Consider the following 25,423-nt stretch of genomic DNA (forward strand, 5'->3'; position numbering starts at 1 on the left):
CTGGCCAAAGCTGAGCCCATCAGTGATAGTGGTAGAGCCTCTGGGATAACATATTTAAGAAGGAGAACAGCTGATGCACAACAGCAACCGCAGCTGGAGAGAGGAGTGAGAATATGTGAGAGCAACAGCCCTGCAGACCCTAAGGTCAGTGAGGAAGGAAAGAGGAGGTGTGCCAGGCACCAGAGCAGAGATTCCCCTGAAGCCCCTGGCGCAGACCATGGTGGAGCAGGTATCACCTGCAACCCGTAGAGGTCCATGGTGGAGCAGACACCCACTTGCAGCCCACGGAAGATGACGTGTTGGAGCAGAGTGATGCCTGAAGGAGGCTGTGACCTTCGTCCTTACCCTCTGTCCCTTCTAGCGTCCCCTCTCCTCCTACTTAGTTTCAGTCCCTTCCCAATATTGCCACCTCCACTATCTCTAAAAACACACTAACACACCATGGCCATGCCATGGTTTCCTTTCCTTGCAATTTCCTCCCCTTCATCCCACCTGTTCTGCAACACATCAGCTCCAAGTGCATCACTATTTGCACACAGTAGCATGATAAAGTTCCCCCTCTTGGCTGAGATTTTGGCTAATAATAATTAGGATGGAGAACAACTGGCACTGACTCAAAATGACACCAATCTCCCATCCAGCAACCCCATGCGAGCAACTGGAAGCCAGACTCAAATTCAACCCTTTTCCTATGCATATAGCACCTCGGACCATGTTCATTTCATTGGTTGCTCTTTATGAGGCTAAAAACTTCTGGATTTGGTCTCTTCTTCGTAAAGAGGCCTTCCAAGAATGTGCTGCTAGTCTCAAACATTGCTTGGACTGTTGCAAGCCTTGCTCAGCACACGGATCAGCTTCACCCTATAAAAGCCGCCAGTGGCCAGCACTGCATAAAAGCAGGGTGAGTTTGTTTAAATGCCTTTTATGTTGCCTAACAAGGAAACGTCATTTATCATCACACCCGGCTCCTTTCATTGCAATTCAGTGCTGGAGGCTAATTTATATTGAATCAATGGCAAAACAGTTAGCCGGGAGTTTATTTTACTAAGCATTTGGTCATGTCAATCCATTTCATAACTGCCTCTCCTTGTTAAATATCCACCCCCCGGGGGGAAACAGTTACAGCACATCCACTTCCAGCACCATGTCTAGGTGGAAGATGTGCCTGCAATACAGCTTCTGTCAAAGAGCCTCTCACAGCCATGAACCAAATGAACCGACCTGCCACGGAGGTTGGACAAGCAACAAGAGCGAGATTACATCTCTCTGCAGAGAACTGTGTTATCAACAGTGAAAGAATAACAGACACATGTTCATCTGATGAATGCTTCCTTAAAAAAAGGGAAGTAAAAGTGCTTAGATCTGATTTAATCTTTGGATGATATTACACAGAGACTACTCTCAAGGCTGCCAGTGCTGAGAGCATAGATCCATTACTTGACAAAATGAAAAGAGATATAAAGAAAAGGGAGGGAAGCCTGCAAAAGAGATGTGATAATTGTCCCACTCCATTGGTGTGATGTAGCATTGTCCAGCTTCTCATAGTGCTTTCAGGAATTTTCACTTAAAATGCCTTGAGGCATAGGATGGCACAATAAATGGGGCAAAGAAATCCCGACTCTGATTTGATTCCCAGGTCAAACTCTGTTGATGATACAGGTCTTCTGAGTTCACCAACAAAACCTGTTCAAATTTATCAATTCACCATCAAAGGTCTGTTCGAGGCTGCCCTTGAGCCACCACAGATGAGGAAGGCCATGCAAAAACATGTCTGGTGTCTTGTGAGACTGTCTCCATCCTGCTTTTCATAAACACCCTGTTCCCCAGTCTTCTGAGTGAAGTGAAAGGCTATGTAATGCCTGAAGAACCTGCTTGTCCACCATCCACACATCGACTGATTTTGCAAACCCTTCCATGCTCATTTGAGGTAGCACCACATTTTCAGCTACTGATGGGATCTCAGCCTCCATCAGTTGATGCAAGCATGAAGAGCAGCACCAGGTTACTGGAAAAGGCAGCAGGTTACATCTGTTTTTCACAAAGTGATGAACAAAGTGATCAAGCCACACTGGACTGCCATTGCCAGAAAACAGCTGCAAAAGACTGTTTCCAAAGCTCTGAATCTTGATGGCCTCCAGCTTCTCACACACACATCACTGTTGCTGTATCAAGGAAGCATGTGAACTGTTGCAAAGACAAGAGCACCTATTTGGGTTAATCACCCCTCTCACACTCTGAATCAACAGTTTCAACCTTAGCTTTTAAATGCATTTGGTTTGGTTAAATGTATCCCTCTGGGAACAAGAGAGAAATGGGAAAAGGGCCAGATGATATCATGCAATATTTTACCTAGTTTTTTGGTTTTTAATAGCATTTAAATTACTTGTAATGGTCAGTTGAGATCCTTCTTGTGCTAAGTGACCAGAAAGGAGATGAGGAGCAGGAAATCTAAATGAATCAGATAAAGACAAGAGTAAGATAACATGTTTTCTTTTTCAGGGATGGAGATCTGAAACACTTCTCCAGCTTCCTTCCTCTGTCAGACTCATGGTGGTCTGGGAGAACCCCCGAAAGCCTTGCTGCAGCTTTCCCGTGCAAGCTGTTTTTTGTTTCATACGGATCAACAGGAGCAACACAAAGGCAAAAAGAGAACTTACATTTCTAAAGCACACGTGAGGCGCAGCCTCCGCTCCACACTGCTTCTGGTAGTCTGCCCAGTCAAAGTCCTGACCAGAGTAACCTGCAGTGTGACAAAGCAGAAAGTGCCATCAGCCACCACTTCACACCAGAAAGAGAGCACAAAATGGGCCCCAAGCAGATAAACACTTGTGTTTCAGCATCCCACCTCAGTGAACTGTGCAGTGTCAGGAGGCAGGTTCTCTGGATGCTTGTTCATACATCCTGAGAGCCAACACCAACTCTTTTCCAGTCCCTACTCACACACCTTCTGCATTTTGCTTTGAAAACTTCAGGTCTTTCTTAAAAAGCAGTAAAATGTATTTATTTTCCTTATTTTCCCTTTCTTGTGAGCATCTCCCAGGCCTTAATAAAACTATAACTACCGAGAAGCGCTCCTGTCCCCAGTTTCCAGGTGTGGTTGGTCCAGGACTTCTTTCCCCTTCCTTTAGCTATCTAAAAGATGGAGTTATGGAGCTGGACATCAAGGGTCCCACAGCTGCAGACAGGGAGAGGACAAGCACAATCAGAAACTGATCCATCCTCTCTTTCAAAGCATGAGATAAATTCTCTCTCTTCATGGATATGGATGTACCCTCCATGACTGACTTTTCAGCAGCTCAGCATACGTGAGCTGAATCCTATCATAGTAAGCATGTTATCCAAGGCTGTATAGAAATCTGGAGCAGAGCAGGAAAATGAATGCAGATTTCCCAGACTAAAGCCTCAGCAACTAGATGATCCCTTCAGCCTCTGCTTCCAGGAAAAAAAATGGGAAGCAACATTGATTTATACGAGCATCTCTCAAACAATCTCATCACAGAAAGACAAAACAGACGTCTGCTCATCCATTCTTACCTGGCTATTTAGGAAAAAACAATCTTGGGACAAAGAGGGGGGGTTTTATTTGCTTTTGAGGGTTTTTTTGGTCTGCTTCTTCGACTATATTTTTACAGTGCTTGAAACCAGAGTACTAATCCTGCCCAAGGCCCTGTGATGATACTGTCAATACTAACATTATTGCAGAACTACTCTTACTGAAAAGTCTCAGGACTCACCTAAAAGCCAAATTCTCCCCTCAATCTCTCTGTCCAGCACCTCAGCTTGGCCTCATTTCACAGAACATCCCTTAATACCTTTTTCATTGATAGTCAAAAAGGGACACTCAAGATCAGATGGGAATGAATCATTTATCACAATGAAAATGATGACATTTTTTGCAGGCGAAGTCTGGAATACTGAGTGGAGTCACCTCGCAGTCACCCAGAACCAAAACGGGAGGTAAAAATGCTGAAAATAAAGTCTCAAGCATCCTGCTACCATGCAAGTGTATGGGATAAGATGAACTTCTAATCCTAATGAGTGCCTACATGACAAACAAATTAACGAGATAAAGCCTTGAGCTAAGACGCCTGTCTCCGTGGGGCATGAAAGTGCATAATAATTGGAAAGCTAGGAGTAAACATGCACAGGGAAGTAAAAAAGGGCAGTTACTTATAGAGAATGTTCATTTTTCACACAAAAATATATACCCTTGCACTGTTTTTTAACAACCAATTTCTGGAACAGTGTTTTCATCGCACTTCTTCTTCCATCTCCTTTTTTCTCTCCAGTTATTTGTTTGCCAGATACTTTACAGCTTCATAAAATGAAATGGAAAAAAGGAAGTGAAGTGCACATCACGTCAGAAAGGGATTCATCTGATCACATACAGATGTTTGCAGTGGAGATGCATGTAGCTGTGCGTGTCACCCTGCATTCCCTAAAGAGTCAACAGGGAAACAGGCAGGTCTGGAGGTGATCTGTCTGTCCTCCTGCAGAAGGGAGCCTTGTGAAAGTCCCTCTTGCTCCCTATTGACTCCAGGAGAAGCTAGGGTGACGGGCTCAGGTGGGGACAGCATAGCTGTCTACATTAAAACATGGGGGGTCCATCACAGCTGCCAGAGCACATTGCCTTCAGGAACCCAAAAACCTGCCTACACCCTGCACGTTCTCTGATCTAAATCCCTAATGGACAAGTTTTGAATCTCAATTGCAAACAACACAAAATCTTGATCGAGTGGATGGAAAAGGCACATTGACAAGGTTTCAGTGAGGTATAAACACTTGACTGTGTTGTCACCGCACAACCAGCCATTGGCTTGGCCCTGTACCACTGAGATTGCTGGCAGACTCTTTGCTGTAGACTTCAGGAGGAACAAAACCTGGGAGGGAAGTTAGAGAGTTTGCCATAACTCACTTCAACAGCCCAACAAGGATGACTCTAAGATGAGCACGCTCAAGAACTGGCTTCAAACAAGTCTGGACCTGTATATGGCCTTTTCATGCAGCATCACAATATAAGCTGCCTCCCTTAGCACGGGTGTACTATGTGCCCAACACCTCCACTAGCACATGATATTCACATACTGTTATCCTTTAGTGCTCAGCTCAAGTAATAATGTTCAAAACTTTGTATGACTCAACTGTGCTCCTCAATCATGTCATACCTCATTGTGTTTGCTCTCAGCATGGAAAAGCCCAGTGGTCTAATCAGAAGCAAATATAGCAACACGAATATACTGGAGGTTTTGGAAGTGGCATTTCCTCGGTTAGCCTTACAGCTAGGAGTGCCACCAATATGTTTTTCCCCCTCTTAATAGCTCATAAAAAGGAACAATGGCTGTTACTTTAAAGGGAAGCAGTCTATAAATCCAGCTCTAATAAATATAAACAGTGCTTGTTCAGTGTTTATACAGCAGCAGTAAATGGGTATTCATTTTTGGCACTGTACAGGAAAATACTGCTCTCTATTTCTGGTAGCAAATGTTTGCACCTCCTGTTCATGACTCATCTAGTAAATGTTTGCTTCAACAAAGGCCTGATAGGCAAAAAAAAAAGGCAAGAGAATAGGATATCAGACAAATAAAGGACTTTGAACCCAAATACCCCAACCTGGCACACTGTTCTGATGAAATCAAATCAGTTTATTTTAAAATCTGAAAACTTCCTTGTCAACCATAAATGAACCAAAGCCAAATGAATCAAAGAATACAGCAATGAAATCCTTCCAAAGAAAAAGGACTTCTTCCATTACCATCTTTTGCTCCATGGGAACTTCCTGCCTTTCACCAGGGAGAGCCATTTGGGAAACACTAAGTATTGTCAACATATTCTCTGTTACAGGTGATGTTGGTTGGGAATGTGTTGAGTCCTGGGGAAGCAGAAGCCTGGTGAAATCTGGTGTGAGAAGGGGCAATTCTGGGCACCCACGTACAGCTGCCCAGTGATTTAGGTGGAAATGGGATTTCCTCCTCCTTCTGCAGACCTGCTCATCAGCAGCCAGCTCACACCACAGCCTTCTGTACTCCCACAGCATTGCAGCCCTCTCGTATCAGTCCTGGTTATTTCTTTATCCAAAGCTGGTATTATTCTGCTCAGAGAAGACTGATTACCTCAATGCGAGCTCAGATGCTTTTTGCTTTCCCTCTGCTTTCATTTTTTGGTGGTTTGTGGTTTTTTGTTGCTGTTTTCTAAAAAAAATAAGCAATTCTAACATCTGATTACACTTTAGTGACTCAAAGAGCGTGTCTGCCAATGGAAGAGGGTTTTGACACCAAAGGTGCTAAAATGCAGTTTGGGCACACAGCCTTCTTACACAGTATAAGAAATACAGCAGTATACCGCATGTATCTATCTGCCTCTTGCTTTATGCCTTTTTAATAGCTTCCCCCCAAGATTTCTGATCTGACAGCAGAAAACAAAGTTATTTCATCAGGTGAATGAGGGGAGACTTTCTACGCTTTCTCAGGAGCCCAAGTGGACCCCAATCACCAGGCATCACACCAGATAACTATTTATCCCTTAGAGTTTGTTGGCCAAGTTGAGCAATATCCATATGATGGATGCTACAGCCACATCTAAAAATGCTGGCATCTAAAGGAGAGTTCACATGCATTTGACCCACAAAACACGATCTCAGACAGGCTTTGTATCAGCATGGATTGGGTAATATTAGGCCACGACCCTGTGCAGAGAAATGTCTGGCCTGTGTTCAAGGCCAGGTTGGACAGAGCCTTGGGCCATATGGTCTAGTGTGAGACGTCCCTGCCCATGGCAGGGGGTTGGAACTGGATGATCTTAAGGTCCTTTCCAACCCAAACCATTCCATGATTCTATGTTCTATTTTAGTTAATTAGGTGGCCTGGGGGAAGCTGCATGTGAATTTGGGGTGGCAAAACCAAACTATTCCATTTACTTTCATTTTCAGCAACTTTTCTGGCCAGTAACAGTGAGCAGTTACACAGGCATTATCATTACACTTGGATTCAAGCAGGAGGGAGTTAAAGCATCCAGACAGCACATTTATTTCAGTAAAAGCAACAGGGTAATCATGGATGCACCGTATGCAGCTGCACACACAGGACTCCAGGACTTTGCTGGGAATTTCAAATCACAAGTGCTGAAGAGACACTCTGGATGCATATAAGAGGACTCTGAATCTGGTAGGGAATAACCCTTCACTTTCCTGGGTTTGGCAGCAGCATGTTTTTTCCAAAATTAGGACAAATCTACATGTACAAAACTTAGTGTTTGGTGGTTTTTTGGAAGGTAAGGGTTGAGAAATTTCAGGGAGATGCCTGGTTTGCCTCTAGTGTGATATGATTTTTAATGCTCCTTTTGCTCTTACACACACAAAGCATCACTACGAAGCATTTCGCAGGACTTGTTTGCAGAGGTGTTCACGGGCTGGTATGAGCTAGAACAGTCGCAGTGACTCAAGAGAGTTACTCTAGTTTGAGATACTTAGGGTGATGGTCTGCAATGAACACATCATGGTTTTAAAGGCAATAACAACAAGCAAGCTTTCTTCAGAGGAAATCACTAAGAAGGAATACAAACCCTTGGGAGGTGTGAGATTGACTCCGTTTTTAAGGCACCACTGTATTGGCAAGATCCCTAAGGAATCTGCATGGCAAAGCATTGAGATTTTGCTGGGTTCAGGTCTCAAGTCATCAATGGTCACTTGCAAATAATGATTGTTAAAAACCTAAGGGGTGAAAAACAAGAAAACACCATCAGAAGTTAAATTCTCTGCAACTTTAGGGAATGTGGAGAGCTGTAACAGCCAGGCCCTGGAATCAAACCATTCAGGAAAATAACCCACTCTAACCTAGCACTTTCCATCAAAGTGTTTCTACCAAAGAAATCAAAGCCTGAGTTTTAGACATGGGTAAACTGAGGCAAGGGAAAGTGCTGCTGTTCAGAGTCACTGAGTATTCCCATAACTGGAGACAATCCTGAAGAGCCCACAGCCTTCCTCTCTCTTGCACTTGAGAGTGTGGATCAAACACCCAGCTACTGCCTCCATCCAGCTGTTTTATTTCTAAAGGTTTCCCAGATGTTCACACAAAATACATATGCATGGAGGAGAGACAGGGATAAAAGAGGGATCCTTTTTTGCATGGAAGTGGTGGATGGACATGCTTACCCCCACTGGATCTAAGTCAGCTGGTGATGATTATAGAAAAGAATCAATTCATTACTTAAGAACATCCATGGATTTTGAACATATTAATGTGTCCTCCAGACAATTAAGTCTCTTGAAAACTCTCTTGAGTTTTCCTAAAGTGGAAAGGCTGTTTTCATCCTCCTTTCCAGGAGCTCACCTTGGTCACTGATGCAGGACAGATATGAAATGGCTCCCTTATATTCACTGCCTCCAGCTTCATCCCCACAGTGAAGAAGTGGTTCCGCAAATCAGCATGGTCCTGCAGGAAGAGATGGGGAAGAGAAGCGCATGGTATGCCAGTGCCATCCACCAAGAAGAGGCCAACACATTTGAAAACCTATGTGAAATGCATCCATGTGGATTTTGTCACTTAGCTGATTAGCAGATTGACCCCTAACTGGCAGCTCCTGGTCCTGTGTTCATTTCATGCCAACCCAGCTACAGAGAGGGAACAGCCTCACTCCTAGAGGACAGATCTGCAGGACCAAGCCCACCACATTTAAAGCACAATGTGCATCCATCTCATCAACAGTGTCTAACCTAAACTTGGTCAACAAGATCATGCTCACCAAATTCAGGACCTGTCTGGGAAACCATAGAATGGTTTGGGTTGGAAAGGACCTTAAAGCTCATCCAGTTCCAACCCCCTGCCATGGGAAGGGACACCTTCCACTAGAGCAGTTGCTCCAAGCCCCTGTGTCCAACCTGGCCTTGAACACTGCCAGGGATGGGTCAGCCACAGCTTCTCTGGGCAATGTATGCCAGTGCCTCAGCACCCCCATAGGGAAGAACATATTCCTAATATCTGACGTCCCCCTGGGTAATGCACAACATGGATGCAAACAGCTCAGGGTGGCCCTGATGTACCCTGATGGATGTCCAGCTCCTGCAGGGCACCAAAACAAGGACCTGAGCTAGTTTCCATGTGCAGCAAGATGGAAAGGTCTTCTCTCCAGCCAGAAGACTAAAGGTGGACTAAAGCCCAGACAATGAACCCGGACCCAAAATGTGGGCAATGAGAGAACATGTTGGTGAGAAAACATGCAGCTGTGTTCAAGTACATGCCCATCACAATACTTTCAACCTGGCTGTACCCAGAAGACTGCACAAAGAGGGCTTCACCCCACAGCTTTGCGATGGCAGCAGGATACAGACCCGAAACACAGAAGTAACTGAGTTTTAATTCCCTGATTTGCAACCAGTTTGGTATTTAACACCTATCAAATCACTCCATCCCTCGTGACCCCCGTCTAAGAGGCATACAAGTTGGCATCCTAATTCCAGAGCAATTATCATACTTTGTGTTCATTCAATAAAAATGTCCTGCAGTATTTCTAAACCATCTGTGCATTAGCCAATACAAGCATAAAAAGAGATGATGTTATATTTAACACACACAGACGACTCCAAAATGCATGCGGAAAGCTTGCTCTCTACTATGTGGTTAGCAATATCATTCCCATCTACATTCATTGCTACATGTTGTATTCTTGTTCTAAAGTGATTTTCTATTGATCCAAAGTTGTATGTCATTGTGCTTTCTTTTCCCAAGAACTGTCTTCACTTGTAGACTTAACAACTTCTATTTTGGGATCTTACACCCCTGGTGCCAATAGAGATAAGGCTTTTTACAAGCTCCAACCACGATTAAATGAACCGTTATTTTCCTCTTACCAATCTGCAGTGTTACGGAGCCTTTTCTGTGAGAACCAAAAAGCAGTGAAGAAAAATCAGAATGGATTTAGTCTCACAGCATGAGCATAAACTGATGGGGAAACTGAGGAAGATGATTGAGTGAAAATGGCCTAGAGCCCAATGAAGTAATGGCTGAGGAAGGATCAGACATTCAGGAGTCTGAGCATCCCTCAGTGTAGCATAACGATCAGCCATACTTGTGCTTGCTGGCAGTCACTTCCATACCACTAAAGCCCCAAAGAGACAGGAGACCCATTTCTAGCAGCTTTGCACAGTTTCACTGAGTAGAAGTCTGAACCAGGGAAGAGAATGCGGCTCCTTGTACATAGAGGTTGCCTAGTACCAGGGATGCATTGGACGGACAGGTTATCAAAATTGTCATCTTGGGAAAAGATGATGTCTGCAACATTCAAACGTCACCAGCTCTGAACTTCAAATTTCCAAAGGCAAGAAGTATCTGTGCTGGAGGTCTGCCTCCTCCTGCATGAAGATCCAAACCTAGTGTCTCCTAATCCTTAGGGTGAGGTGGTAAAAAAAGGCAGCTTTGCAAAAAGTACATCTGGAAGCAAGCTTACACTGCAGCATCTTCCCATCGAAAAGTTCCAGTATAACCCAAGATCCACCAAAGTACTTAATCATGTTTATCTTTAAACATGCAAGTAGTTTCATCAACTTTTGAAGTGATTTATTGACTAAGACCAAAACACACCTAGACCAAACCATACTGCTTCTCATTTTTACTTGAATCAATTTCTTTGGTTCATCTCCTTCTATTTGTTTTGGCCTTTTTCAAAGGAAAAAAATAAACAGGTTGAGAAAAAAAGAAAGCTAATAACATTTAAAGCTATTTTACTTCAAGAGCATATCCACTTTTCTCCACGCACTATGTACCTTAGGATCAAGTCTCCCTTCTCATTCAGCATAGCGTGTAAATATCTTCCCCATTAAATGAACAGCAAGAGTGAACTCGCAAGGGGAGTTCATGGGATCTCAGGTACATCTCCCTTTTGAGGGTCAAAATCCTCTTTGAAGCAGGAATGTACATTTGTTTGGAGAGGTGCTGTGGAAGTAAAAAGCTTGTCTGTGTTAAATGTCATTTTTGAGATGGAAAAGCTTTCATGGAGAAACAGCTTTTGTACCATACCTCTCTGGCAAACAGTCAGAATCTGGATTTTTGATCTCTCTCTTATATTTGCTAAAGAGAAGCATCAAAATTTACCAAAGCAGCCTTAGATATTTGCAGCCACAAAAGGAAAAGAAGATCCTGATAGTATTCACCGATTCCAGTGCTGGAGTTGCCTTGGCCAGCAGGGAATTACTTGGGATTTGGCATATGCTCCTCTTCAAAAGTCCAATTAATTTACATAATTTCTAAGAATAGGCTCCACAGAAGTGATGGCAAAGCTTTTAATTAGTATTAGACTCAAAGTGATACACTGAATAATGAACTGCTCTCTCCTCCCTTTATTCACATTGACAGGGAAGGCGTCTGTTTAATAAAAGCAGCTACAAGAAGAGGACTGGAGGGGCGAGACTTTCCACTAGTCCCCGCCAGGCTCCGCAGCCAAGCAAAAGAGACGCCTGAAGTGATTATGGGTGACAGAATCCAATCTTTTGCCACTATTTCATGGCATTCAAAGCCACCTAAGAGGGTGTCACTAGCCATTACTTTCTACCAACATCCCCAAGTGAGTTTCAATTTTCATTGAAATGGAGATGAATAGGCAGAGTATTTTTGACCAGTTGGAGCATTTTATAGCCTCGTGCATGGTGAAGCTTTGCTGCTACTGGCAATCAATGCTTCCCAGGAGCAGCCCCACTGACCACAAGGATTTACACCAGCAGATTGCCTGTCCTGCGGTTCATAAGCCCTGGGTGGGTGATGGAAATACTCTCTGACTTCTGAAGAGCAGTCAAGTAAGCTGGATTGACAATCAAGGATGCAGAAGAGTCCCTTACAGCCAAGTAATCATGCCACAGAAAGCACAATGAATTAACTTGGTACGAGCACTGCAGTTGGTCATTCAGAGGGTCACAACCTCTAACATGATGGATCGCAGCCTGCAACAACACTCATGAGGAATGAATGGAAAAGTGTATAACCTTCCACTGACTGTCCATTACTTGCAGCCCAAACCCATTGGCAAAAGCCACGGCTGTTGCAGCTCTCACTACAAACCACAAGAAGCAATTAAACCCAGCCCCACACACATAGTTTTAGAGCAGTATGCATTTGTAAATACGCCAGTGTGCACAGGCTGTGACCCTCCAGGCCACCTGAAAGAGTCCCGCTTTGCTATGCATCTGCATCGTTGTCTCTATCTTCATATGGCGACCCTTCTGCAAAAACACTGATGGGCTTTGCAACAGCTCACTGCATCCAGCATCACCTACAGGGCTGAAAGCTGAAGGTCAAATAACAAGTCAGCAATAGTGCTGGGAGGAAAACCAGGCTCCTATTTCCCAACCCTTCTTCTTTAGGTACTGAGGGAGCCACTTGATTTTCTCCTTCACAGCTAACAAGCCACTAGCAACGCAGCTTTCAAAAATTATGCAGGTTTCAGGTGACTTGGGAGCCTAAATTTCACTCCAAAAGAGATCCACAAACAGATTTACAACAGTATTCAGACTCTTTAAGGATGCAGATAGGCTTTAGGGAAGTACCTGTGTGGGTGACATGCTTAAGTCCTAATAATAAGGTCGCTAAGTATTGGCTTTAGGTCTTGGGCTCAAAAGATGTACTTTAAAATCATGATAGTCATTTGTACTTTCTGGTACCTAAATATCTTGCTAAATCTGGCTTCTAAGTATTTCTACTCAACAAAGGTCATTTAAGTGTAAATAAATTCAGATTTGTCCATGTCACAAGAGCGGAGCTCAGGTAATTTTACAGTGCAGTGGGTAATGCAGATAGAGCAGGGTGACTTGGCTAAGCTGCTTTTGCCCGTGACATTTAGGGAAGCTGTACTATGGGCTGGTAGCTCTAGCTGTGTCCACAAACCCAAGGAAGGGCATCACCTTCAGATTGTGAAAAGCTCATTTTAAGCCCATTCTGCTCAAGACAGAACATTGGAGTCGTCTCACTTTAAACCCAGCAGCTTACACAAGTACAGATAAGAGGAAAAGGCTCTAATGTGAACTCTGATTTCCAAATACTCTAAAAGTCAGGGGTCTTTTTGTCCAGGATAGTCAGATTCATACCAATTATAAGACTGCAACTCCGTGCAAAATTCAGGACTAAGTCTGAATGCTGAAAAGTTGCAAAGTCGAGAGGCTTATGAGAAACACTGAGCACTTAATAAATGATTGAACTGAGCCTCCTTTAATCCTCACCAACTGTAACAGTGTGAAACGCTATTGCCTTCAGTCACATCTCTCCCGGTTTACCCTACCAAAAGACACAGAAGAAATGGGCCCCATCTGGTATGATTGGAAACATATTATTTGATTCAGTTTTTGTTTTCAAAGAGATCGCTTCCCCCCAGTGTTTTCTCTAATTCTCCCAAGAAACTGGCTGTTTCTAATAGCCTAATTTTAATCACAAAGCTCATGTGTGGTAACCAGTCACAAACACAGTAATAGCAGTGGTTAAACTGCCTCTACAGGAATCTGGCATTGGTTTTTTAATTGAGCATAAATAAATAAATAAATAAATAAATAAATAAACCCTCTCAAATGCAATCCTCTGCATTACTTGCAGATGAATCAGTCTTGTTTGTGATTCAACTTCCTTGGCTAAACATGGAGCAATTTTCCCTGAAGGCACATACATTCAGGAGACAGAAATCCCCCCATAAGACACAACATGAGCCAATTGTCCCTTAGTTTGACAAGTGCAGAAGAGCAAAATGTAGCGATATGGGGTGGGAAGTAAAGGAAAAGGTGCTGGAAGGGAGGCTTTAGAGATACTGTGGCCCTGAAGTAATGAGCACGAGAGCCAGTTATGAACTGCACCTACTGAAGAGCCCCTTACAAACTGCAGATGCTTCTGCCTAGGATTGAATTTAGCCCTACAGATTCTAAGCTCCTCTTGTTGAATAAAATATAGTTGCCATAGAAACAGCAACATTGCAGAGTAGCCGGTCTAAATCCAAATACACCTTCTCCGTATGGCTTGGCCCGACGCAGATGGCATTAGAGCAAAGATCCCCTCCTACACAGCGCCTGCTTGGATTCGCTTGGGCAGTGGAAGCACGGGCAGCAGAGGTGAAAGAGACAGATATGCATCCACTTGGGTTTTTTAGGGGGGGTTGGGTTGGGTTTCTTAATGTCTTACAGCATTCAGGACTGCCACACCACTGCACAGGCATTCACTAATGAATCCTGGTTAGTAGTCAAGGGCTACTAGAATCATTAAGTGTCTGGAGCATCTCTCCTACCAGGAAAGGCTGAGGGAGCTGGGTCTGTTGAGCCTAAAGAAGACAAGGCTCACAGGAGATCTGATCAATGTACATAAGTACCTGAAGGGAGGGTGTCAAGAGGAGGAGGCCAGACTCTTCTCGTTGGTGCACAGTGACAGGACAAAAGGCAACGGGCACAAACTAAACCACAGGAAGTTCCACCTGAACATGAGGAAAGTGTCTGAGCACTGGAATAGGTTGCCTGGAGAGGTTGTGGAGTGTCCTGCCCTGGAGATACTCAAGAGCTGCCTGGGCACAATCCTGAGCAATGTGCTCTAGGTGATCCTGTTTGAGCAGGGTGGTTGGACTACATGACTCCAGTGGTCCCTTCCAAACTCAACCATTCTGCACAGGTCCTATTTCATAGGTGGGAAAGTCAAGTGGAAAGGAAAATACACAGGTGGAAACACCTACTTGAGTGGTCCACAGACGTACCACCAGATTCCATCTCACCTGAGTGGCACCTTTGATATCAGGGACGTCCTTGCTCCCAAGAGCCATGAAGGCTCTTTACATCTGAAAGACCTTTGTGGTATACTCCTAATGATGGTCTTATAAAGATAAACGGCTTTAACAAGCTGAGATAGGAGTGGGTCAAAAGGCAGCCAAACAACAGGGGGATCAGGATGCCACGCATTTCTCCCAGCCAGGCAAATAGCAGTCAGGGAGATGGGCTGGCAAGTGCTACGGACGGGGAAGAACAGATGGAGTATAAATAATCTGGCAGCCTGTGAACAACATGGCTACTCACAGGTTATTAAAGCACAGCATGCAGAGCAAGGGCCAGCCAAGCCATCAGTGCATGAAGGGGCCAGCGATTGCTTATGTTGGGATTTGGCTTCCAAGTGAAACCAAAAGCATGTTGGTTTTAAGCTACTGCATCAGCATGTGCCCATCTAGTAGGGGGGCTGAAGACAGAAAAAACCCTGTTGGACTTCAAGTCTATTCATATAGCCAGGTCAGGATTTTCTCTGAGCAGAAAGGAACCCTTGGGTTTCTCTAGCTTAAGCTCCTCCAGAATACCAAATAATGGAAGAAAACACCCTAAAACACCCAAAGGGTTTATTAAATTTTGAGAGCCATTGTCCTCCTTTAAAAAAAAATAGTCCATCTTACTCTTTGCACAATTAATCTGATGAGAAAATTACATTTTAGAGGAGGGGAAGGAGTCCTGTTAAATATTTGTCTTCATACTTTTGAGTGTAGAATTAGAACTACCACTCTGTCCTGCACTTTGGGGGGCAGATCTCGCCTGTGTGATCTCTCCACCACTCTCCTTAGGAGAAATATGTCCCGAGAGATTCCTTCCATGTCATTAATTTTAACATTAATTAATACTGTTACTTATTACAGGAAACATCCAGAAGTTCCAGTTAGAAACGGGCACATTGGGCTGGGCATAGTACAGAGTTTTATTTTGCCAGAGAAAGAACTATTTTGAGCTGGACAAAAACAATGACAACTTTAGGAAAGGAGGACCAGAGACAAGAGGAATGGGTCCAAAGGCTATAATCAGGAATTTCTACCTATCTTAGATAACACCTCTCCCTCCTAAGCATCTGTGCTCTTCAAGCTGTTTATCAGAGTTTGGGTTAGGGATGTGGCTGGTGACAGCTCCATCCAAACTAGTCATCAGGACCGACTCTATAGCAATTGGAGGGAATTTGGGATAGCATGCCCATACGCAACATCTACAGAGAGACTGTGAGCATCCCCAAATCCTGGCCAGGATTTAGTTGCCCAAACAGAGGTGTCTACGGTGAGCTGAAAGACACCTGAGGATCCATGACATCTGCATGGGACCCACAGATGTGGCACAAGAGACTAGGGGAAGCATAATGGGGTATCAGAGAAAGTCCCAGGGACATTATCTACCCCTCTGAGAAACTAAATCCCATGATCTGGGCTTTAAGCAACCTGGTCTAGTGTGAAGTGTCCCTGCCTGTGGCAGGGGGTTGGAACTGGATGAGCTTTAAGATTCCTTCCAACCCAAACCAGTCTCTGATTCCATGATCTGTGTCTGGCAGTCACCTTACACAAGCTACAGGGCTTTAACTCCAAAAAAAATGCACCGATTCATAAATATCAGGGCTCAAATGTGCTGTTTGGAGTCTGGTTTCCTGATGCAAGGCTTAGAAAGTACCATCGCTGAAGCAAACCACTGAAATTGTCACACTTAACTTGAAATCAGGCCCCAGTAATAGTTTGAACATCTTTATTCAGCTCTGGCTATTTTTTCAGGTGTCCTCTGAAGCCTAAGCCATTCATGACCAGTACCAAGCATGGGGGATCCCTACAGCATCCTGAAATCAGAGCAGAAACAGCAAAGGACACATCTTCTTGGGTTGTGGCCTTTCAGAAGGTTTTGTGCTCCTAAACCATTCAAACACACTTGAAAATCCTGGCTGCATTTTGTTTTCTTTAAGGCTCAAAATGTTTTCTGGACAGAACAGGTTGACAAAATAGCAGGTGTGTCGCAAAAAGCTTTTGTGAAGAAAAAACTTATTCCAGGATGTGCAGTTTGCAAAACACTATGTTTAGTAGCTATATAATAGCAGCGTTTTCTGGCAGTTGAACATCACATTCCTTCTCAAAAGATCCTAAGGCATTTTACTTTCAACATACGGCCAACTGTAAAATAGGACCAGAATAAAACCAAGATCCTGTTTTCAGCCTTCCCCCTGATTTTTTGCAACCAGCTCGTGTGGTTTGGTAGCTGGAGCCTCTCCTTGGATGACAAGAAGGGATCAAGGCACTTCTGCAAAGGATTTTTAGATCTGCTGCCAAAGACCACAACACACAAGTTCATCTTTGTGTTGATAACTCAGGCTCAAATCCGTGTCTTAGGATCTCAGGCAAAACCCAACCCTATTACACCAAAACCAAAGAGCATCATCACTAACACCAACAATAGGCTGATAGACCCGTAAGAGGAGCCACTTCTCGCACTACAACTGCAGATCTGCTTTCTCAGGACCATTAGCTGGGACCACTTTGATGGCACATTAGTGACACTGTCCAGTCATGTACACCTCAAAGGACAACAGCAATTTAAGTCATAATCCAGCTGAACGTGTAGGTGCTGGGACCATTAGCTGGGACCACTTTGATGGCACATTAGTGACACTGCCCAGTCATGTACACCTCAAAGGACAACAGCAATTTAAGTCATAATCCAGCTGAACGTGTAGGTGCTCACCCTAGGGACTGCTCATGTCCATAGAGCAAGTGCACATTCTCACTAGCTACTCAGTCATGGATTTCTGTAGGAAACAGGAAAAATGCAGATTATAACTGCTCGGTGTGCAGTTTACCATGCCCGACAAAGTAAACATTTCCAGCTTTCTGGAAAATCTTTAACAGTTGCCAGCTGTCAAACCCTGTGTTTTACATCTCATCTAACACATGACAGTTACAGTAGCACAGAGCCCCAGGCACCATGTAGAGACATTACTTCTGTGCTGGGTTTGCAAAAAAACAACAAAAATTACTAAAAATTATTAAAAAAAAAAAAAAGAGAGAAAAATTATAAAATGATGCCTTTGGATTCAACACTTTTTGCTGAGACCTGGGATTCTCCTTGAAGGTCCCACACATAAATACTGGCTTATCTTGTAGATCAGACAACTGTACTCTCATATAGTCTCCTAAAGCCTTTCTGTAATTCATGTTTAAGCCACTACCAGAGGAAGACATGCTCACAGGCATGGACAAGCTCTCGTCTTTTTCTCTTCAATCAAGAGGCATAAGATAGGGTTGATTCACCCTAAATGGGCAGAACAAAGTGATGTCCACACACAAATAATTTATTCAGCCTTCTGCCTTCCCAGCACCAGAACCAGAGGCTTAGGTAACACCAGACACCGAATTCAGCTCACCTTGTGCTCAGCTTTCACGCTACAAATAATGAAGTCCTATTGACCTAATCCTGTCACATTTGGCCCCAAAGTAACTCTCCTCTTGGGCCATTCAAGCATCCCAATGTTTTGCATTGTCTTCTAAGAGGAACATGTTTGCAAGCTCCAACCGCATGGTACAGCAACTGGGATTTGCTGAATTTAATTTATGACCCTCATGCAATAATTAAAATAAGTGGGTATAAGTCTGTCATGCTGAGAAGAGGCAGCAGAACAGCTGTTAGTCATAAACCTTAAAAAAAGAAGGATGTTTTATGAGCCTCATCAGAAACATTCTTCACTCTTTCATATAGACAGCAATAAAATTTACACATTAGGCATTCCCTATTGTGATTTAATCCCTGCCCCACACAATGCAGTTTTGATCTCGAAACTTTTGCAAATGCAAACTTTAATAGAGTTGGCAGATAGATGTGTTGTATGAAATACATGGCAGAGAGTCAAAACTCTGTGCACCACTCCCATCACAACACAAGGCTGCTCAAACCCACATTCATGCTGAAAGCCAATGCACACATCTTCCCACTTCTCCCAACCCCGCATAGCTTTTGCATTGCAAGCAAACGAGCTGCTGACTGGGCCATTAGCAAATTAATGCGTTCCCAAATTAATGTTGCTAATTCAAGTGCATCTCAGCTAGTTGAGGAGCCTGGGTTCCTCAAGGGAAGCTGTTGGCATGTCCCTGCAGAAAGGGTGAAGGTGGCACCAGGGTTTTGTGGCATGCCAGGATGGGACACCATGAGTGCCTTCTTCCAGTTATAGGATGACAAAACCATTTAGGTTGGAAAAGACCTTTAAGATCATCAAGTCCAACTATGTTTTGGGATGTTCCAGTGCAATACTACTGAAGGGCAGGGAAGGAACCCAGAGGCTCCCCAGGCTGGATGAGCCAGGAATGGTGGTGGGGATGGCACTGTGGTCCCTCAGGTCCCCAAGCCAGAGGTAACACCAGAGACAGCGTGGCACTGCTGCACTTCAACACACCTCCCCAAGCATCTTCTCGCACCCACAGCAGTGCTGCCCATCACAGCGAGGATGTAACTGTTAGTTAGAAATCAGACAGGCACAGCTAGAAATGAGAATTATCTGGAGTCTTCATGATTAATAGCAGTGCATATCTGGATGGGAAATTAAATCTGGTGCCTCAGGGCTGAAGCACATCTCTAACTATTAAAAACCAGAGTGAGAAGGAAAAAAAAAAGAGAGAGGGGAACACGACAAAATTATCTCCCACTTCCATTACAGATCCCTGAAGGAAGTTTCTCTGCCTTGTGGCTTGTGATCATATGAAAATTTAAGTGCAAGGGTCACAGAAATCTGTCCATAGAAATACGGCAACTTTCATATTTGTAGCTTTACAATTTCACTGTTGAATATAATGCCTTTGCACAGCTCTAACAGAGTAAGACACATAGAAAATGATGTTGGAGCAATCAGTGCTCATCATCCCCAGCCCCTAGAAAACACTGACTGCAAGAAATCAGTTCTGAGCATGGAAAGTCCACACATAAAACTGCATTTTACACAAACATCTCACTTGTGACCTTTCATGGTTACATTTAAGAGCAATGGCACTTCCTGCAAAAGTTTAACATAAGCCACAAAAACCTGCGTGATATTTACTCATTGTGGGTTTTGTAAAAGTGAAGGAAAAATGTGTATCTTTTACCTTGAACACTTCCATTGGAAGAGGGAAATTTGCTGCATCATTAAGGGATTTTTCCAGAGCGCATTTCCACTCAGATATTGTCTTCAGAGAATAGATATCTAAAACAATGACAACAACAAAACACAACAAAACCAAGAGGTGACTGTTTGGGAATCAAACATTTTTGAAAGACTTAAGGTTCTGTGTCATAAAAATGGATAGTACAAGTGAAATGAATAGTGTGTATATTCCAAGCTGTACAGCATGGATAAATTCAACACAAAAGCAACTAGCAGGGGCACATTTAAGGGAGATTGTGTTTTATATCCTGGAGTAAAACCCAGAAAAAGGCACATCCTTCATCTTCTGCTGAAGAAACAAGAACCATACTATCTTATTACTTGAAAATAACAAAAACTCTCCTTTGATTTTCAATTCTCAAAATACCTGATGTTTTCCAGTTTGAGGAGCCTCAGGTCTTCAGCCAATACTAGTTATATTTGAACAAAACCAGAAATACCTTTATCAAGGCTTCTGTTCACTGGAAAATCTTTTCTTATTATATTGCAGGGTTGGGGGGGGATTGAGATGGGTGATGGTAGGTGTGGGAAGGAACATTTCTATCCAGACCCATTTGTTAGTACCACCCTCAAAGCAGAGCATCAGTTCAAAGACTCACACTTATGAATTTTCATCATTATACTTCTAGGCAACATCTTTGTGCAGATTCACATTGCTTTCAGTGAGTTTCTTTAAATAGGCTTAATATTATTAAATCATTATATTAGCAAGCCTTTTATGGTTCAGTGCAGCGAAATGCCTATGAATCATCAAAGGAAACAATGTAGGAAACAATATTATGATGAAGAACATTATATTGAATTTACTTCTGCCCCAGAAAACATATTGTTATCCTGCACATAACAAGTTATTCATATGAAGGTCTTAAAGAGACAAGATAGGTAGATAGATTGCAACAATTATTAAAATGGAAATGAACATTTGCTCCATAATAAACTTGAACCTTGATAGGGAGTGAACAGTGTGAAGCTTTGCTTTTGTCAGTTTGGCTTCACACACTTATATCACAGTTCAGTTCAGCACAATTTGCATTTCAATTCTGTACATCTAATAACCACATATATTTACTAGCTAGCAAAGATTTACTGCTGTATCTTACAATTCTGAAGGAGGAAATAAAACATATGTATTAAAAAAAAAGGAATTGGCAAGCACTGTTTTCACCTAGCACCGATAGTACAAGAGAATTTTATGCTCTGATTTCAACAGATTTAAGACCTTATCAAAATAGGATTTGCAGGATCACTCGTTGGAAGTGGATATATTTATACTTCCACTATATCAAACCTCGCTACTCCAGAACAGACAGCAAGGATATGCATACGAATTTAAACACACTTAAAGGGAAACATTAACCTTTCACTTTTAATTCCTTAACTGTCTGGTTATTAATGGGAATATACATTTCAAGTCTTTGTTTACAGCACGGGCAGCAGTCACAAGTGTTAAGAAGTGCACTCTTTACTTAATTGTTCATTATTTTACAGCTTTGTTGCTCCAGTTCTCCCTTACTTGCAGGAGCTCTGATCAGTTCCAAGTGCAGGGAAGGAAACAACCCACCTTGTTGCTTCCTTTTTGGTTTAAATGATGCCAAACAGGGAAACAGTCAATAGAATATGATTTTGCCCCAAAAGCGGCAGCCAGACTATTGTTTCAACTAACAAAAAGTCTGAGTTTTGGGAATGCTGCTGGATGCTCCCCTGCTCCCTGGGGAGAGCAAGCTGAAAACAGACCCTTGTTTTCTGCTGTGATGGCAGGGATGCACAGGAAAGAAGAAGAAAGTGGCATTTTTGGTGGCTTTGTCCCATATCAGTGACAACAAGCAGCAGTTTCTTTGGGCAGTGTCAACAAAGAGATAAAGATAACTCCAATGGTTTCAATAACCAGCAAGCAATATCATACACACATTTAATTAGTGGCAGCTCACGCAGGAGAGTATACGGACACTAAATCGCATGGTTAAAAGAGCATAAAGCACTTTAAGTGATAGGCTTGCAGGTAATTGAACAAAGTGAACTGTGTCAATTTCTATTTAGGTTAACAAGGAGTGAGCAATTAAAATGACTGCCAATTTGTCTTTAAATAGCAAGTAACATAAAAGGAGATGATCTCTTCCTGCATAACAGTCGAGGCAAGACCATCAGTGGCTCGGTGTCAAGCAGCCTGTGTCAATTTGCACTAGAAAAGTGGATTACTGGATTCAAATATACATCTGAGGGAAAAAAAAGCTATGAGCCCTTTTCCTCAATTAAAAGGGCTCACAAGACACACTAAGTACCTGAAAGTTGTTATCTGAAGACAGTCAGGATGCTACTTCCTAAGGACCCTCTTGCACATTCCTGTACATCAAGTGGGTGCTAGAATGGTGATGGCTTTAGAAAAGAGACCTCTCCATCCAAAATACTGCAGACATTTGGATCTGTGAGATCTCCTTTATATGAGATGCTCTGCATCTGATATGCAAACTGACCTCAAACTGCTATGCAAGGTGAAACCCATCCTTGCAAGTCACAGAGGTGGATCAACACAGAAAAATCACAGCCCAGACATAGAAGGAATTAAATAAGCTGAAGGTTCATATGCAACATCCAAGTCAAGAGTAGGCAAAGCACTGCCACAACCTGCTGAACTGATGTGTAACTGAACATCCTCATTTGACAGCAGTTGAACATGCAGCCTGATCTGGGAGGAGCTGCTTGTCCTCAGCATCTCTTCAGAGGAGATTCATAATACTTGTGATATACAGTCTGAGGCTGTTCCTGTTACTAATCAAGGAGTTGCCTTAACTGGCTTCAGATGTTCAAAACAACCAGGTGTGTGTTCATCAGTTTCAACCCACAAGTGGAAAAAACAGGCTTATGAAGATGTCATTTCATCTGAACTACGTTAGACATGTCTTAGGCATCCTGCAACCATGAAGAGACAGTAATAGCTCATGCTGAACTGTTTTTTAATATGCTTGCACTATGGCAGGTGAATCTAATCCCTGATGTGTAAAAAACCAACATACTTCCCACTGACTCTCTTTCCTAAGAAGGTCCATACTAGGTCTTTCACACAATAAATGTCTTTCTAGTATAATCCTATATATCACAGAAGTGACTAGGAAGCATGTAAGCAAGCAAGGATGTGTCCCTGGCACACTCTCCTGGCCCAGGGTCCTTAGGAAATTGAATCCTTTGACAATTTGTGGTTTAGCAGTTTCACCCCTGAGTTTCTTTACAGCTCTCTGCTGCCAGCATCTCATCCTGACAACATTCCTGCCTGATTCCTCAAAGATTTCTTTTGCAGACTCTAATTTGAAACACATCCCATGAGATCAGCCACTTTCCCTCTTCTTCTTCTGGGTTAATGTCTCATATGCTTTATTTATCCATTGTGCTTTATTAACATGATGACATTGTGAACATGGACATCAAATGGCTGATATAGTCCCCTATGTCAGAAGTGGAACAACCAGCACTCCTGCATCCAAAAACTGCATTTCTGCAAACTGCGGAAACTCCAACCAACATTCCTGCCTCATCAGATTTCCATTTCTGACTGGCTACTCCCTGGAATGCAGAGCCTGATAACTGGGCAGACCAGAAGGGAGGATCAAAGAAAGATCCTTGGGGGCAGTGTCCAGGAGAGGACTTGTGAGAAAATGGAAGGGTTCAAAACCAAAGGGTTGTTTCTTAGCAAACTCCTATGAGATGCAACTTTAGGAGATGTAAAGGAATGACCACTTATTTAAGTCAATGGAAGTCAGAAAGAAGATGTGGGCATTGAATTCATTAATAACAATGTGCATTTAAAAGTGACCAGAGAAATGTCGAGGAGAGGAAACAGATATCAGACGAAAACAGATAAGAACAATGATTTCTTCATCCCTGGCAGTGTTCAAGGCCAGGTTGGACACAGGGGCTTGGAGCAACCAGCTCTAGTGGAAGGTGTCCCTGCCCATGGGATTGGAACTAGATGAGCTTTAAGGTCCCTTCCAACCCAAACCATTCTATGACTCTATGATTCTAAGAGAAAGAAATTTTAAAAGCAGTTAAATCAAGGAGAGAAAAAACATAAACAACTTCAGCAAATATAGTGTCCAATAGCAAGTTTAGAGAATCCATAGAGAAAGAAGCACAACTGGATAAAAGGAGGAAAGAGTAGAGAGAGAATGAAATAAACAAAGAGGGAGCGCAAATCTCATTTGGGCCATTTCTGTATTGATTCACCAAACCTATACAGGCCAGGAGGGTTCACAGACAGTCAATGAAAAAGTGTTTCTCTGTAACACAAATACTTTGTAAAGTAACAGAGTGAGTGATATTCATGCTCTCCAGCATTCGCATCTAATTTAGAAGTGATGGGGAACATTGATTCCTACTGATCAGTGAAGAAAAACACACGCTTCCAAAAAGCATTCAAGACCCCAAGTTAGATCCAAGACCCAGACAGACCTGTGAACACAACTGCGTGCATCGGGGTAACCTCTCTGAATCAGGTGAGATGGACAGAAGCCACATCAGAAACATCTACCCAAAGGAGGGCTACCTTTCTGCTATCATTTGACACTCATGGAAAAAACTCACCCACAGCACAAGGAAAATGAAGCACATTGGAAAATTGTTCACCTACACAGGAAAAGGTGGAATAGGTCTGCTGGGCCTGCACATTAAACAAGGAAGCACCTTATTTCTCAATGGAAACTGTAGTCCAGTTTGGAGGTGCAAATGGGGACCATGCTCCATAGGACTTGGCCAACAGCTTCGTTGCCTCAAATACAAGCCACAGCTTTATGAAAAATACAGATGCTGCACATTTTCTGCCCCAAAGAAGACCATGCATGCAACAGTTGAAGCTGTCATGTTTAACCAGACCCCTAACTCCAAGATAAATCAAGTCAACCAACTTGACAACCAACTCGACAACCAACTCAGCCAACTCGAGTCAGACCAATACAGAGCCAAACTCCCTTGGTAGAGAGAAACCCAACTGCCCAAAAATTTTCACAAAGTTTTGACCAATATTATTGGGTGGTGGAGAAAAATCACCATCCCAGTCATCCCCCACTGTAATGGGATATAGCCTGGATGGAAGAATATCTCCAAAGCCAGCCCCAGAACCTTCCAGTGAATGCCTCTGCAAGCATTTCTCCAGGAGGTTTCAAGCAGCCCTGCTTGAAACTGTGTGCTGTGGTTCCTAGCCAGTATCTCCTGCTTGCTAAACCCTAGCAATGCTTAGTCTTCCCCTACACCCAGCCTGGGCATCATTCTTGCCCTGCCAAACCCAGTCCCTCTGGAGTCTGATTCCAGAAGACTCTGCTCCTGCCCAGCCTCCTGGTCCAGCCTGCTTGTGCCTGACTCTTCTACCTGCCTCCTATCCCTTGAACTTCTCCTACCCCTGGATTTGTGACTTCCAATTTATGTCCCCAGGCTGGCTTAGCTGCAGTCCCTATTTCTCTCCATCCAAGGTAGTTCAAACACTAAACTCAGCTCTAGAGAGCTGCTTCTCCAAATTGCAATCTCCTGATGTT

The 25,423-nt window shown here is 43.2% G+C and overlaps 1 protein-coding gene across 1 annotated transcript in view; it reads right to left on the reverse strand.

Annotated features, from left to right (window-relative positions):
* Positions 1 to 25,423, reverse strand: part of SFMBT2 (Scm like with four mbt domains 2) — a 116,513-nt gene that overhangs the window by 37,545 nt on the left and 53,545 nt on the right. The window contains 4 exon segments of the mRNA XM_030479799.1: positions 2,658 to 2,740; positions 7,558 to 7,705; positions 8,325 to 8,426; positions 19,849 to 19,946. Coding sequence (XP_030335659.1) covers positions 2,658 to 2,740; positions 7,558 to 7,705; positions 8,325 to 8,426; positions 19,849 to 19,946 — 431 coding nt within the window.

The sequence above is a fragment of the Strigops habroptila genome, chromosome 3 (genome assembly GCF_004027225.2).
Source record: "Strigops habroptila isolate Jane chromosome 3, bStrHab1.2.pri, whole genome shotgun sequence".
In the NCBI taxonomy this organism is placed as follows: domain Eukaryota; kingdom Metazoa; phylum Chordata; class Aves; order Psittaciformes; family Psittacidae; genus Strigops; species Strigops habroptila.